This window comes from Psittacula echo, assembly GCF_963264785.1.
Source record: "Psittacula echo genome assembly, chromosome: 1".
In the NCBI taxonomy this organism is placed as follows: Eukaryota; Metazoa; Chordata; class Aves; order Psittaciformes; family Psittacidae; genus Psittacula; species Psittacula echo.
This window is the reverse complement of record NC_137735.1, coordinates 94,519,301-94,535,901: the sequence shown is the minus strand read 5'-3', so window position 1 is coordinate 94,535,901 and position 16,601 is coordinate 94,519,301. Positions and strand designations below refer to the sequence as shown.

At 43.1% G+C, this 16,601-nt stretch overlaps 1 protein-coding gene across 2 annotated transcripts; it reads left to right on the top strand.

Annotated features, from left to right (window-relative positions):
* Positions 1 to 221: 221 nt before the first annotated feature.
* Positions 222 to 5,067, top strand: MRPS33 (mitochondrial ribosomal protein S33). 2 transcript variants are annotated; one of them, XM_080630629.1, is made up of 3 exons: positions 222 to 275; positions 2,755 to 3,010; positions 4,740 to 5,067. In XM_080630629.1, exons 2-3 carry the CDS (start codon positions 2,796 to 2,798, stop codon positions 4,843 to 4,845), a joined length of 321 nt encoding a protein of 106 aa, XP_080486755.1. In that variant the 5' UTR covers positions 222 to 275; positions 2,755 to 2,795; the 3' UTR covers positions 4,846 to 5,067. The 2 variants fall into 2 exon arrangements, with proteins under 2 accessions (XP_080486755.1, XP_080486756.1); XM_080630630.1 differs by lacking the exon at positions 222 to 275 and adding an exon at positions 353 to 470.
* The last annotated feature ends 11,534 nt before the right edge of the window (positions 5,068 to 16,601 follow it).

The window sequence follows — 16,601 nt, the reverse complement described above, 5'->3', positions numbered from 1 at the left end:
CCAGTCAGCTCTTCTAGAAAGACACCCAGCGAGCCAAACCCAATTTTCATTCTTTGATGACATTACACATTTGGTTTACAAATGTAATACCGTAATCGTCATTTACTCAGCTACCGGCAGAGCCTAGCAACAGCACCTAACTACCCCCGCACAACGGCCGCCCCGACGTCTCACGTCACCCGCCGCGACGCCCCAGCGGGGAGGCCATTGCGCATGCGCAGCCGCGGACGCCCTCATCGCCACCTTCCAGCCGCGCCGTACCGCCCTGACCGCGGGTTAGCGCGGGGGCTGCCGGGGAGAGGGGAGGGTTACGAATTGCTGCCCGGGAGCAGAGAGGGGCGAGATAGGCTCCGCGTTAGGTCTTGGGGGGTTCGGCTCAGCCTGCGCCTTATTCTGGACACTGAGGCTGCCGGGCGGGTATGGCGGGCCTCTCTCATCCTGGAGCCGCCGCCGGCGGTTGCAGATCACGGGTGGGTTGCCACGCTTGTCCTCCCGGAGGGGAGCCAGGCTGTGGAGCTGGAGGCGGTGGGGTTCGCTGGAGTGCTGTGTGGGACCGTGCCTGGCCTGGTACACCCCCCTGGCCGGGCGGTGGCATGGGGCTGCCTGCGTTTCCCGGTGTGGTCTGGTAAAATCAAAAAGTAGTTCTGGAAACGGAGTCTTCCCTGGTATATGATAAGTGAGAAGGAAGCAGTTTGAGGCAAGCCAGCGAATTGGGAAGTAAAAACCCAGCCTAAGGTGGGAAAGCAAGAGTTTGGGTAGCAATAGGGAGAGGGAGGCAGATGAAAAAGCAGCACTGTGTTCATTACCAGTAGGTGATCCAGCAAATATCGTTGCTGTAAATGGTAAGAACACAAATGTTCTGGTATATCCTCACAGAACCAAGGGCTGCCTCAGAAGAGGCGTTGGATAGCTCTGGCACTTAGGAGTTTGTAGCCTGCTCCTTCTCTTTCAAACGTTCTTAGGCTGGCAAGGGTTAAAGGAGTTATCCAGCCTCGGCTTGGGCTGTATAGATTCCTTTAGCGATTCTGAAGTGAAAAGCAGATCCCTCAGCCCACTGGTTTGCATCGTTTAGGAGCTAAAGGCATTTTGACTTTACGGCTGCAGTTGGAAGAGATTAAGCAAGCTTTGTGTTGAGTCTGGCGGTACTTTCAGAGTGGTGATGTGATGAAGAATTCTGGGGACAATCTGGCATTTTATCTCTTGAGTGTAGGAACTGGGACTGCCTGTTCTGAAAGGGATGGTTTAGCAAGACTTACTGATCATCCCCCCAGGTAATAGGTGCTCAAGTTGAAGAGCTGCCCTGCAATCATTTAAGAACTTCTCCTCTCACTATTCCTGCTGCATTAACTTGAGGTCTGACACTTTGATTTCCATTTTGTTATTCTTCCCATTATTCTCTTTGACTCAGATTACTTGTATTATTTTCATACTTGGGTTTTTTTTCCTGTTTTATTTCTAGTCCTTTGCTAACAGGAGTAAATCAAAAGTAGACAATTGTACATCTAGTGGACAGATGTATGTAGGTGGGGTTATGAATACTTCTGATTTGTGTTGTTAAACAACAGGCCCCTTGTGATCATGCTAAAATGGACTTAGCCCTGTCCTGCTGAGTAGTCTTGTCCATGCTCTTTTAATTTTTTTTTATGCTAATCTTCTGGAATCAGCTGTGCAATAGTTCTTAAAACAAGAATTTTAAACTTTTATCATCAGTGTAGTGTGCTTGGAACAAAGCCCATTTGATTTCTCTGGAGACTTACGTTTCTCATTTATTCAAAAAGGCACGGTACAGGCAACATACAACTTCAAATACAGGATTGGGGGACTCTTGTCTTCATTGCATCCTGTTCTGCAAAGAAAGAGTAAAGTAAAGATACAAAGAACTGAAAAAATGGGGAGAGGTAGGAAAGCTGAGAGAAAACCCTTCTCCGCACTCCTTTAAGAGGAAGCAGATGTTGTTTCTGGTGGCCTAATATCAATGGGTTTATACTCAAAGTATTGTTGTTGAGAGGTGTCTTTAAGTGGGAGATGGCTGAAAGAGAATGGGAAGCTGCTGATGGGGGATTTTCTTGGCAAAAGAACAGCATAGGGAAATGACTTCTTTCATCTCTTCAGAAGATTAGATATCAGGAGAGACAGAAAAGAGAATAGACAAAGCTGATGGAAGTGATCAATGGAAGGGAATGGAGATGGGAAAGATCTGTGTGATTTATACACAGAAACATTTATTTCTTTTTTTATAGTTAATAGGCCATTTTTGCTAAATGGACTGTAGCAATGTTCATGCAATGCTTTAAATAGGGTGAGACATTTTCATGAGGAAAAACTTCCAGGTTGCTCCCTTAGTATGTTTGAGCTGTCTCTTACCTTATGCCTGTGTAGAAGTTAGAGACATCACAGTGGGCTCCATGTTTGGCAGAGTACACGCTGTAATCGTTCCTGTGGCTGGAGTTTAAAGGTAGCCTTAAACAAGCTGAGTGGGATCTGCTAATAAACCAGCCATCGTGTAGGTACTTTTATAGTCCATAATACTGTTTGTAGTGTCCTAGCTAGTCTGTTAGTTGTACCTGAATTAGTGTGGACATTCTTTATATGCAGGATTATGTAGTCAGAATTAAGACTGATTTCATGCAAGGAATGTAGACTTCAGACACGTGATCTGTGTATGATGAGTAATTTTGTTTGCCTCAATTCTGGAATAGCCAGCAATACTCAGCCATCGTAAGAGTTAAACATCTTTTGTGTTTCTTTTTGCAGGAAGGTTCTCCTGCCTATGTGTGCCTGTTTTACCTTGGGAGATGTCCAATGTTTCCAGTTACGCCCTTCGAATGGCCCGGCTGAGTGCTCAGATATTCGGAGATGTTGTCAGGCCTACTGACTCAAAATCTATGAAAGTAGTAAAGTTATTCAGTGAGCAGCCTCTGGCCAAGAGGGAGGAGGTCTATGACTGGTATCCTCCTCATAACACCTACTACGCCCTCATGAAGAAACTCCGTTACTTCGGCCTCTACAGGTAATCTCCGTGCTTACAAGGATGGGAGCAGGACTGGAGATGGAAAAGGGGTGGGAGTGAGTTCTGCACTTTTTTTTTTTTTTATTCAAGGAAAAGATAAACCTTAGAAAAAAGTTTAGTTCAAAATATATACAGAAATATGCACTTGATTGTTGCACTGAGGGCAAGGAGAGTTAAATAAGTGACTATTGCCTAGGTAACTTTTACCATAAGTAGAACCGTTGGTGATAAAGACTTTAGGTGTAGTTATGAGCAACCAGTGATATAAGAAACAGTTGTTGCTTTGGCTTTGTGGGGAAGGGAAGAGAACTTTCTCATAGACAAGAAATGGGTCTGTAGTTCAGAATATGGCACATGAATGAGCTGCAAAGAGGTGGTGTTACCTTAATGCAAAAATTGCACTAAGACAGTCTTACCATATATTCCTCAATCATTCAACAGCTAATGAGTGAAATCTAGAAGAGAAGGGAAGTCAGGCTGGAGGGGCTTTTTAGCCTTTAAAATAAATTAAATTAAATGAAACTCAAATGTGTTTTAAATAGCCTTGTTAATTCCAGCTTCATCCAAACCAGTTGTCCAATTTCTAAATGAATTTCCACAGTTTCAAGTAGGAAAAACTACACTGCTAAAAAACATCAGCAGGAGTCAAATGCAGTTGACTTCAGTCAGGTAGCCTTAAATCCCTTAAAAGTGAGGCTGCTAACCTTGTAAAGTCAAAACAGACTAATTCCTATTGCTAGTGTCATAATAGTAGCCATCAGGGATTGCATCCAGGGTGCTCTTGATTTAGGTGGGCATGCAGACACTTCCTAGAGTAGCTGTCTGTTGACACAGAAAGCCTCAAGGACATGCTAGTTTTCTTTGCTTTTCTCTTTCCTCTCCTAATCTCAAGTTTCTTCTCTAGCTGCTCTGTATACAGATTGCTTGTAGAGGATCTGGTTTGCTGGTCAGAAGTATGTAATGAAGAGTTACAGGGCCTGATGATAACTCTCAAGCTTTTTGTCTCTTTTTAGAAGAGTTATGTTAAAAATAGCAGCACAGCAGTCTTAGGCCATTAAGATGCAGTTGTGACTTGTGAAAAGTATCTTCCCACTGAAAAATACAGGGACAGAGATTAAATGGTTTATTAGAACATTACTGAGGATTCATTATCTCTTCCAGCCCCTTCATCCTCCTTCCTATTTTATTCTCTTATTAAGATTGTACCAGTAGCTGATGCTTTCTTCATAACTCATTTCTGAAGTCACCTGAGAGCAGTGTTATGTATTGTAATTACTGCTCAGCATGCCCCTGTTTTCTTAGAAGCTAATGACCCGAATGTAGTATCTAGCAGAGAAGTACAATGTGCTATTACTAGACTGCTGAGCTAGATAAAAAGGGGAAAATTCTGATTCTTGGCTTTTGCTGATTTTTATATTTACTGCTCATTTAAAAGGCAGTGGATCAACAAATGCAATGGAAATAATATATATATGCACACACCATTTGTTACTAAAAAAGGGCAACCTTGTTAGTTGTGAAAGTACCAGAAGACATCTTTTATGTTATTCAGTCCAAAATTACTGCTAGTAGTAACTTCGAACATATTGCAGTGAGTTTCAGTATGGACTTCACTGTTAAACAAAGCACTGAGTTTTTGTTTTTCGCTACTACACAGTTCAAAGAACCTTTCACATCTGGGTATGTTAAGAAATAGAGTAAATTTCTTTTGCTTTCCTCCCCCATCTAGGGATGAGCATCAGGACTTTAAGGAGGAGATGAGGCGATTGAAAAAGCTCCGTGGGAAGGAAAAACCAAAGAAGGGAGAAGGAAAGAGAGCTCTCAAAAAGAAATAGTGCCACTTGGACAATATAGGGAATTACTCTGTAAATGCTGGAGAACAGAGGGCTTGGCGTATGTGCTGCATGTGGGGCACGAGAAACACACTGTGAAATACTGGAGTCCACCTCAGGAGTGCACTTGGGTCTTTGGTTTTACTGGCTTTGAATTTCTGTAGTTTAAATATACTGGATATGGTAACATGTTGGTTCGTCAGAGCCCTCTCGTACCCAAGCATTATAAACAATAGTTAAAAAAAAAAATTGCTCCGTGTTTTTCTTGTCAGCACCTGTAGCTACTTCAGTTTTTCTGGATCTGGAAAATCTGCTTTTCATTGTCTGTTTTACTCTCTTGGATTAATATCAACACTGTTTTGCATGTGGCCACAAAATAAGTAAGGTTTCCTGCTTCTATGTCTGCTCATCATCTTGCTTTTTGTATGTTGTTTCACTTCAGGCTGCCTTAGTGTTCATTGTTTCAGAGTTTTTTTCAAGTTCCTGGTGGTCTTAGGGGAAAAAGCTGCTGCTGGAGCCTTTACACACCATTAAAGACACCACCTGAGAGTTAAAACTGCTAGGCCTGGAGTTTGTTTCAGTGAGCTGATGGATGCTGCCCGTTTGACCCTTAGCTCACACGCACTCTGGTGTACTTCCTCTCCTTCACACTGGGCCTGAGGTTTCCTGCAGCAGAGTCTCAGACATTTGATTCAAGGAAAAAATCTAATAATTGAGTGGTACAGCAATGGGGACAGCTTCAGCTGGGTGCTTCTGGAGAGGGACCCTGACAAAGAAATCCTTGGGCAGGGCTTTGGATTCTTTGATAACAGCTGGTTTTATAAGGCTCCAGTCCGGATGATGGCACGTGGGAAAGGTTTATCTCACAGAGGCAGAAGGATGCTGGGGCATGAATTAGCAGGGCTCATTTGGAGAGCTTTAAACTAGATTCGAAGGGGGATGGGGTTGTAACTGGGCTTGCCCCAGTGGGGCAGCACTCTAGAATTGATGAAGACTGGGAGGCCTCCTATAATCCTAGGATGAAATCGGTGAGCTCAGCTCCCTCCTTGAAATGCCTGTACACCAATGCGTGCAGCATGGGAAATAAGCAAGAGGAGTTGGAGACCTGTGTTAAGTCAGGAGATTATGATCTGGTGGCAATTACAGAGACGTGGTGGGACAGCTCACATGACTGGAATATAGTCATGGAGGGCTATGTCCTTTTCAGGAAAGCCAGGCCAGCCAGGCGGGGTGGTGGGGTTGCTCTTTATGTGCGAGAGCAGCTGCAATGTACTGAGTTCTGTCCAGGAGCAGAGGACGAGCGAGTTGAGAGTCTGTGGGTGAGAATTAAGGGGCAGGCTGGCAGGGGTGATACTGTTGTGGGTGTCTGTTACAGGCCACCAGATCAGGGTGAGGAAGTTGACGAGGCCTTCTACAGGCAGCTGAGAGCGGCCTCACAGTCACAGGCTGTGGTCGTCATGGGGGATTTTAACTTCCCTGATGTTTGCTGGAAGGACTACTCAGCAACCCAGCCACAGTCCAGGAGGTTCCTCCAGTGTATGGATGATAACTTCCTCATGCAAATGGTGGATCAGCCAACCAGGAGAGGAGCGCTGCTGGATCTCGTCCTCACTAACAAGGAGGGTCTGGTCGAAGCAGTAAAGGTTGAGGGCTGCCTTGGTTGCAGCCACCACGAGATGGTGGAATTCAGGATCTTGTGTGGTAGGATCAGTAGAATAGCAAGTAGAATTGCAACCCCGGACTTCAGCAGGGCAAACTTTGGCCTTTTCAAGCAATTGCTAGGGGAAGTCCCATGGGCAAGGCTGCTTGAAGGTAAAGGGGCCCAAGATAGTTGGTTGGCATTCAAGGATTGCTTATTCCAAGCTCAAGATCAGAGCATCCTGACACGTAGGAAGTCAAGGAAGAGGGCCAGGAGACCTGTGTGGCTAAATAAGGAACTGCTGGGTATGCTCAAGTGGAAGAGGAGAGTTTATAGGTCATGGAAGGAGGGGCTGGCCACTTGGGAGGAATATAAGGCTGCTGCTAGAGGATGTAGGAAGGCAGCTAGGATGGCTAAAGCCTCCTTAGAATTAAACCTGGCGAGAGGGGTCAAGGACTGCAGAAAGAGCTTTTTCAAATACATGGCAGATAAAACCAACACCAGAGGCAAGGTAGGCCCACTGGTGAACGGGATAGGTGCCCTGGTGACAGAAGATACAGAGATGGCAGAGTTATTGAATGCCTTCTTTGTCTCAGTCTACTCTGCCGGAGGCAGTCCTGAAGAGCCCTGTACTCCTGAGACCTCAGATGAAGTCAGGTCACTGGAGCAGTTTGCCTTAGTCAATGAGGAATGGGTTAGGGACCAGTTGCAATCTGGACATCCATAAATCCATGGGTCCAGATGGGATGCACCCGCGGGTGCTGAGGGAACTGGCGGAAGTCATTGCTGGACCACTCTCCATCATCTTTACCAAGTCTTGGGAAACGGGAGAGGTGCCTGAGGACTGGAGGAAGGCAAAAGTCACTCCAGTATTCAAAAAGGGCAAGAAGGAGGACCCAGGTAACTATAGACCAGTCAGCCTCACTTCCATCCCTGGGAAAGTGATGGAACACCTTATCCTTGATGCCATCTTAAGGCATGTCAAGGATAAGAGGGTTATGAGGGGCAGTCAACATGGCTTTACCAAGGGGAAGTCATGCTTGACCAACCTCCTAGCCTTTTATGAGGAAATAACATTGTGGATGGATGATGGCAGAGCGGTGGATGTGGTCTACCTTGACTTCAGCAAAGCATTTGACACAGTCTCCCACAGCATCCTCATAGCTAAATTGAGGAAGTGTGGTCTGGATGATCAGGTAGTGAGGTGGACTGCAAACTGGCTGAAGGAGAGAAGCCAGAGCGTTGTAGTCTATGGGGCGGAGTCCAGTTGGAGGCCTGTATCTATCTAGTGGAGTGCCTCAAGGGTCAGTATTGGGACCAGTATTATTTAGTATATTCATCAATGATTTAGATGAGGGAATTGAGTGTACTGTCAGCAAGTTTGCTGATGACACTAAGCTGGGAGGAGTGGCTGACACGCCAGAAGGCTGTGCTGCCATCCAGCGAGACCTGGACAGGCTGGAGAGTTGGGCAGGGAGTAACTTGATGAAATATAACAAGGGAAAGTGTAGAGTCCTGCATCTGGGCAGGAACAACCCCAGGTTCCAGTATAGGTTGGGGAAGGACCTGTTAGAGAGTAGTGCAGGGGAGAGGGACCTGGGGGTCCTAGTGGACGGCAGGATGACCATGAGCCAACACTGTGCCCTTGTGGCCAGGAAGGCCAATGGCATCCTGGGGTGTATTAGAAGGGGGGTGGTCAGTAGGTCAAGAGAGGTCCTCCTTCCCCTCTACTCTGCCCTGGTGAGACCGCACCTGGAATATTGTGCCCAGTTCTGGGCCCCTCAGTTCAAGAAGGACAGGGACCTGCTGGAGAGAGTCCAGCGCAGGGCAACTAAGATGATTAAGGGAGTGTAGCATCTCCCTTATGAGGAAAGGCTGAGGGAGCTGGGTCTCTATAGTTTGGAGAAGAGGAGACTGCGGGGTGACCTTATTAGTGTATATAAATATATAAAGGGGGAGTGTCACGAGGATGGAGCCAGGCTCTTCTCAGTGGCAAACAATGATAGGACAAGGGGTAATGGGTACAAACTGGAACACAAGAGGTTTCACTTAAACTTGAGAAGAAATTTCTCAGTGAGGGTGACGGAACACTGGAACAGGCTGCCCAGGGAGGTTGTGGAGTCTCCTTCTCTGGAGACATTCAAAACCCGCCTGGACACATTCCTATGTAACCTTATCTAGGTGTTCCTGCTCTGGCAGGGGGATTGGACTAGATGATCTTTTGAGGTCCCTTCCAATCTCTAACATACTGTGATACTGTGATACCCTTATGACTTACGTACCTGCCCCTCACAGGCTCTTTGCGTGCCTTTTTAGTGTGATAGTGATTTTTGGTCTGGGGTCTTCTAACCTCTTACTGGATGTTTTTTTCCATCTCCACACAGGCAGGCCCTTAACTGTTTTTATCTTTCTGAGTTGCAGCTTCTGGTCATGGTTGCAGTCTCCTTACCTTCTGGTCTGTGCTTCTTGTGCTTGTTGGCAGAGCACAGGACACTAAAAATACTCTAGACCTCAGATAAGTGTTACTTAGCTACAACTAAGCCATCACCGTGTTGTCAACATTCTTCCCATACTAAAGACAAGACACAGCACTGTACCAGCTACTAGAAAAATTACTAACAAAATTCCACACAAAACCATACCTAGGTGAAAGTCCATGTCTTGCAGCCTAAGGCTTCAGCAAATCTAGCTACTCAGGCTGAGCAAGTAAAGCTAAGCAAACAGCATGCTAAACTGCACAGTGTTATGACTCTAAGTGGCTAATTCTATTTGAAACTTACTTAAGCTAAATGATTAATACCTGTCAACAGCTAGAATCTCTTGTTCTGTGTTTTGCACTGGACAATACTTCATTATCCATTGCCTGCCCATAGTACTCTTCATGGTATCCTGAATATTTAGATACTGAAACTGAAGAGGCTGAAATACAAAGGCTCAACCTGTTTTTCAGTTTGAAAGCCCCCTACTAATTATGATATTTTCTGCAATAAAAGGATTTTGAATTTATTTTGCTTGGAGGACGGGTATGAAATACCTCATAAGGTGATTAAGTTTTACTGGTATTCAGTACATGGATTTATCACTAGGGTGGCTCTCACTTCAGTGTGGCTATTATTAATGACTGCATGCATCTACCTCTCTTAACTGTCAGTCCTTGTCAGGGAATAGAAAATACAGAATGCAGCTGTGCTGCTCTGCCTGGCCATGTGTGCATGTTGCAGTGTGTACCCTGAAACAGCATCTTTTAATTTCCAGAACACGTAAGCTTAGAGGAACATCCTTGAGGTAGTAAAGGAGACCTATTAAAAATGTAGAGTGACTGCAGCAGACAGTATTTGCACAGTCAGCTTGTGGTATGCTTGATTTTGCATAGAGAGGCATTCTGAAGTAGGGAACAGTACTAACCTGACATTTCTAAACCAAGGTTGTTCAAATGTAAATGTATTTGAAGGGATCTGTCTGATCATTGAAATCAGCGGATCTACATAAATTTGTAACACCTCAACCCCTGTACGTCACTGAGGTTATTAACTGAAGAGGTGCTGACCGTGTTAAAGGTGTTTCTGGTGAGCTTTGTAGTTCTTGTTCAGTATTGTTACTAAGTGTTACCTGGTTTTGTAAGCTCAAAGAGAAGCTGAATTTAGGGTATGCGCAGTGTTGTGGGTGAAGCACCTGTGTTCTTACCACAGTCAATAAAACACCGTGGAAGTGAGTAAAATATGCATCTACTCTATACTGTAGCAGTAAGCTTCTTACTTAAAACCCTTTTAGTAACTTACAACATTTGCTCAACTTTGATGTGCCTGTGGCATTTTAGTTTTCTATGAGTTGTGTATGGGCTGTGCCCTGTCTGGTACTGCAGTGGACAGATCCTGTGATGGGCCCTCTGAGAAGGACTTGGTTCCTGGGACACATGTGTGCAGCCATGGGGATGCAGTCTGGTTCCCCTGGATTCCTCTTCAGAAAGAAGTGTGGCATGGAGCCATGTACTCCCATGTAGATGAGAGAGAGAATTGCCTGAGTAGGAAGGTTACTGCTGCCTGACACTGTGTTTCTGGCTATGGCTGCGAGGGTGAAGTTGCTGAGCTGCTTGCTTTGATGGAGAAAAAAGACCAGATCTGAACTTCTTCAGCAGAATTACCGCGGCAGCTTTGGACAGCTGGTGATTGTACTTACAACAGCTTTGTCCGCAAGAACTTGATGTCTTCTAAAATTAAACCAAAGATCAATGAAGATGTCTTCCCTGCAATTGAAGAAGAAAAATCAACAGCATCTTTCTTTTTGTTGTTCCTGTGAAACGCTTAAAGCCTTGACAGTATAAACATGCAAGAGAAAGAAAGTGTGCATGCATCAAAAAGTGAATTATGGTTCTGCTCTAGTAAATTAAGTATGCATGACCTTAAACTTTGTGTGTGTGGGAAGACCTGGTTATGAGTACACATATAATGATATACGAAATACTTATACAGCGTGATGGGCCACACTTATGCTTCTGAATCCACATTTAGGCTACTTAAGGATGGAACATCTATAGAGCCTACGGAGGGATGTAGCAATGAATGCTACAGGTAGTCTGTATCTTAGTGTGCACCTTGCTAGACACAGATATGGACTCAGGAGTGTAATATCAGATAATTAGGTTTGGGGATTGAATCTGTTCTTCCTTGTCTACTCCAAGCCACCTATCTATGGATTTTGAGAAGTTCCTGTCATGAACAGGAAAGCAAAAGGCTTGTTTGGCTAGTCCTCTAGAATGATCCCCTTTGCAACCTGACAGAGCAAGCCTGTTCTAGAATCAAAGCACAATGCTGGGAACATACTTTGGGAAGATACTTACAACAGCCTATTCAAAAAGGCAGAAAACCGATGGAAGTGCCTGTGAAGTAAATACATGTGAGACAATTGGAGCAAATTGTTGATTTTTATCTTTTCTCTGCAGTGTTTACAAAAAGCCAAGTGAATGGGCCGAAAAAGTATAACTTTTTTAAAGAGCGGTATAAGAAAGGTTCTCCTGCTGAATTTTTTTCATGATCTTTCTTCTGTGGTACTCATTTACTAGAACTAGATCTTCTCAAAAATGGTGTTTTCCCCTCCCTGAGGATCCACCATAAAATAACGATGATTCAGCCATTACTGGAGTATATCCTAGTATTAGGATAATCCATTGCTTGCTGTGAGTGTTAGCATAATTATTTTGTTGCAGAAAATACAGCCTTCTCCTCTCCATAGCTGCAACAGAAATAGGCGCTTTCCTATCTCACTTCTAACCTATGCTCTGTCATTTAGGAATAGACATTGCCTGAAGAAGACCACGTTTGTTAGGGTCTAGACAAATTGGAACTCAATCCTGAAGCATCATGCCAGGTATTAATGTAGTATGTGTATTTAGGAGGGGAAGGAGTGTTTCAGCTGTATTCTGAGGGGTAAGGATGGAAATGCTTATGCTTTATACAGCTATTGTTATAGTGGGCATATCCACTTTATGTACAAATAATCAAGTTGAATTAGATTTTTATTTCTGGCTTTCCCCTTACAATGATTCTTTTCACCATTCAAATTCTGCTGTGTTTTGTATTGAAATTCACTCTTTTCCTGAGTGTGGAGCTGACTGTCCTCGGCAGATGTTTAGATGGCTATTTCAATTCTTCATCAGAATAAACTTAGTTAGCTGATCTCCAAGGAAATGAGAGTTTGACCCTAATTTCTTCCCAATCCTGAACAGCTTTATTGAGCTGTTTAAGAGCTACTGCTTCCTTATTTTACAATGCTTTAACTATGTTTGTCTTTAATTGTACTCTGGTATAATACAGTCATAGCTGCTGAGTACTGCCTTGATAATCATGAGTTATTTTGGAAACAGGCTGCCCCAGTTGCTGTATTATATCCTATAGGGAATGCAGCTATTGTAAGAACCTCTTACTATTGAAAGTCCTGCAGAGAGACAGAAGTCCACTTGCATATGACCAGACTGTAATGATGAAAGGGAAAAAACGCACAAAAGCAGTCTTGCTTTCTAGCAAAGGTACCAGTGTGTTAAAATATGTGCTCTGCTTAGGAAAGTATTAACTTGAAAAATGTTTCACCTGATGTAGAAAAAGTTCATTCTGCTTATTAAAGCAATGCGCTGAGTTTACGCAGGTCAGTGAAACGCAACTGACTCTATGGTTTTAGATAAATGTTTCGTCTTACTTGCATGTGTTTCCTCAGGAGAAAAATTAGAATAATGGTCATTTGGCAAATAGCATCATGAGGGTAAGCTGCTTCTAGGATGGGAATTTACCCCAGGAGAACCTTGTGTAAAGAGCAGCTTAATCTGGTTATGGTAGGACTTGTACCTGTGTGTATTTCAGAGCTTCATTTCAGAGAGATGATTGTACACAACAGTTGATGATATTTTTAACACATAAAATAAGCTGTGGTAAGTTACTCTGTTCCCTGTTCTGCATTAGATGTTAGAGACTTCAAATGCTGAAAAAATCTTTGGTCAGAAAGTAAAAATAATGTAAAATATCACACATATTTCTTAAACTGAATATTTTTGAGATTTTAAAGTATCTGTGTACATATTCCTCTACCACTTTGAGCTTGAAGGCCATTTTAGGATCATTTTAAAAAAACATCAATCAACAAAGTCCATATGTTTTGGAAAATCTTCATAACCTGAAAGGCTGCTTTGATAAGGGAATGACTGTGTTTTGTATGCTTTTTTTTCTTTCCTTTAAAGCACAAAGGATAACAAATGAATGCAAATGCAAAGCAAACAAATGCTGTGGGGATCTCCAATTCCTTTAAACTCGGTTCTTCTCTGTAACTGTTTGATTGTGACACTTTTGGTACAGGCCTTTGGGAGTAGATCCTGGAAACAAAATCCTTCAATGGGACATTCTCTGTTAGTTCCATATAAAAGGAAGCAGGCATTAAAACAAAACCCGTATCATAAATCCTAGAGGTAAAATTTAAATGATGTGTGTGGGCCAGATATTTAGAACGGATTTTTCTGTGTGTGCAGAGCTGGGGTAGCATGAAGAAAGGCATTTTCATCTTTTTCCTTCCTTCTCCTCCTCACTTTTCCTTGTCCTTTTCTTGAGGTGTAATAATATGTCTTAAGTACAGAAAGAAAGGAACAGACATGAAAACATCTGAAGGAATTTGCTTGTGAAGGCTTAGTCACAGCAGAGCACAACTATAGCGTGTGCAAACGGTGAGGAGCATGACTGTAGACAGATGTTAGAAGGACATCACTACCGCACTGGCTGAAGAATTACTTAGGGCTATCCAAGGGGATAAATATGAAACGAACAGGATAACAACCATGACATTGAAGGGTCTCTATACATACTATGTTGAATTATTCTGAGTAGAATACTGGGGGAAATTCCCCAAAGTGAAATATTTAGAAAAACCGAGAAAGTTCCCAAGAAGTGTGTTTGGCTTCTGTTGTCTGAGTCAGGCAGAGCTAGGCTGAGCCAAGTGCTATAAAACACAGCACTGGGACCACTTCTCTGCTGGAGGAGGAGGAGGCAGACTGGATGACCTCATATCATAGCTAGGTCTGTGAAAACAAATCTCACCAAGAGCTAAAAAGGGATTTTTATATCCATTAGGTTTTCTGTCTATGCTTGAAAGTACTTTACTTCATCCCAGGGCTCCTAAAGCTGTTTGTAAATATTTCATGGAGTTCAGAGGGTCTCTCCCACTTCAGTTGTTGTTTCTGTGGGTCTGATGTTTGCTTTATGGGCTGTTTCAGTAAATAGGCTTTTAATGGTATTAGGAGCAAAAACCACCTGAGGTCCAGAAAGTCTAAAATCCATTCTGCTGCCACACACAATGGTGTGTCAATGCAAATACGTAATTGCAAATGCATCACATTCCTTAGTTTCCATTACAGTCTTGCCTGGATAAAAATGAATGGTGTCCCTTGGCCCCCAGCTTTCAAAAGTGGATGTCTAAAGTGTGGTTCCAGATTCAAGCACACACAGAAGTGGTCTAACTTTAGAAGCTGTGTGAATATTAAGTATCTCCAACTGGTATCAATAGGACTTACCTCTGCATAACAGCTAGGTAAATCCTATGCCAAGCATACATGGTTGTAGTCCCCTTTAGCCTTTGACTAATGATGGTCTCGTCAGGACAGGACTGATGAAACATTTCTCTAGAGACTGTCATATGTATGCATGCAATAGCTGCTCCCTCAGTGATATTCAGTGTTGATCAGAATCATATTAGGCTGTCTGGGTACCAAGAGTTGGTTTCTGCAGAGAAGAGAGCTTAAGGAAAGCCTCACCTACTGAGAGATTGGAGTGGTACAGCTGAGGTGTGCTGTGCATCTGAGTGATGCCATCTGATTTACAACCAGCAACTGTTTTGGACAAGGTACCACATTTTTAATTTCTGTACGTGCATGGGAAGGAGTCTGTGTGTGACAGGCAGCACCCAGCTGCTGCTCAGAGTGTTTCTGAGGGATCAGCAGGCAATAACAGAGATGACCTGAAAGGTGTGAGGGTGTTGTATTCAGTAGCGAGCTGGCTAGTTAACAGAGAAGCTTATTATGTATATTTTTTTATTAAGAAAATTATTTCTAAGATGGCAGAGCTTATGCTGACATTTTTTTTATGTAAGAGAGATATGACTGATGATTCTTAGCATTATGTTCAGTTTGTAGGCAGAGGAGCATTTACATGAAGACTCCAGCCTAAAGCAGTATTTAGCTGGCTTGTCCAAACTGACACATTTATACCAGAGAGGAGCCCATGAATGATGTGCAAGTAAGCGTTGTTCACAAGCTCTAAACTTCACAAATGCTTTCTGAATGAACAACATAAACCAAAAGTACTAATGAGGCTAGGGAATGCCAGAGTTGTTACTAACAACCAGAAACTAACACCGCAGCCTCTTTATTTTTCTGCTTTTGCACTTAGTCATTCTGCTTATATGCTGTGGATTTTGTTTGCCAAAATACTGCTCTGTTGCCTGACACCAATTACAGCCAACAATGTGATGTGTCTCTGTATTTTCAAACTCAAGTTGTTTGATAGCATCATCAAGTTTATTAACAAACATTAATGCCCTCTGAGGACAGATAGTAGGGTATTGACTAGCCATGCTAACCACTTAAAAATAAGATAAACCAAAGATCTAAGCTGGAGCTTTGAAGAATTCCCCTAGAGGGGGGTAACAGAAATTGTGTTCATTTACCAGAACAAATGTGTCTTCTGTAGAGAGAAGTCATATTATATTAAAATGGAATAACCACATCCAAGGGCCTTTAGCATAACCGCAAGCTTCAAGCAATCCACAGCATCAAGAGGTCATTGACCACTGCACCAGAAATTTTGCCTTTGGCCAACTGTATACTCGCAGGAGCAATGAGAATATAGCAGCATGGTTATGAGACTGTCCCAATTCCCATGCAGTTAGCAGGCAGCTTGCCTTGATGGGAGAGGCTGTCTGTGAGGCTTGTGTTGTTCTGGTGGTAGCGAGGATTAAAAGACAAGGATGGATTATGAGCTGTGATACTGACTGTCAGCAAAAGATACCTATGTTTAAATACATCAGATGTGTATTTTACAATCTAAGCATTTATTTAAAAAGGTCATCCATCCTATTTGACCTATCACCAAGGAAGAATAACTCTTTAAACTCCAGCAACGTGAAGTTTTGCTCTGAGTAACCGTGATCAGTCACTGTGTTCTCTCTGGTCCATGCCAAACCTGCAGTTTCTGTTTCTGATTCATATTACTGATTTAGCCTTTTTGGACTCTTTAAGTTTCCTTACTCCAGGCCAATACCAACCCCAATAGACTTTTCCTGCTCAGTGAAGAGGCTAGAAACTGAAAGGTGCAGTTCCTATCAAAACTGTTATTAGATCAGAGGTGTAGAGAGTTACCAACCTGTCTGTAAAGTGCTGGAGAATCAAATTACAGCAGGTATTCAGGCCAGGGGAAACTCAGCAAGCCTGGATATTACAAAGAAAAAATCCTAAGATCCTTCAACATAAATGAACAGTCATTTTCTGAACAGCAAAATAATTTGTTTGAGGTGGTATCCTTTCCTGACCTTTCTTGGAACTCACTCAATCTCATTAGCAGTTTTTTGTGCCTAAATTGGATGGGTTTGAGTT

Excerpts from the sequence above, each read along its gene's own strand:
- MRPS33 (XM_080630629.1), top strand. The coding sequence starts at position 2,796 with ATGTCCAATGTTTCCAGTTACGCCCTTCGAATGGCCCGGCTGAGTGCT. Across the intron at positions 3,011-4,739 it reads CGTTACTTCGGCCTCTACAG|GGATGAGCATCAGGACTTTA; the intron begins GTAATCTCCGTG and ends TCCCCCATCTAG.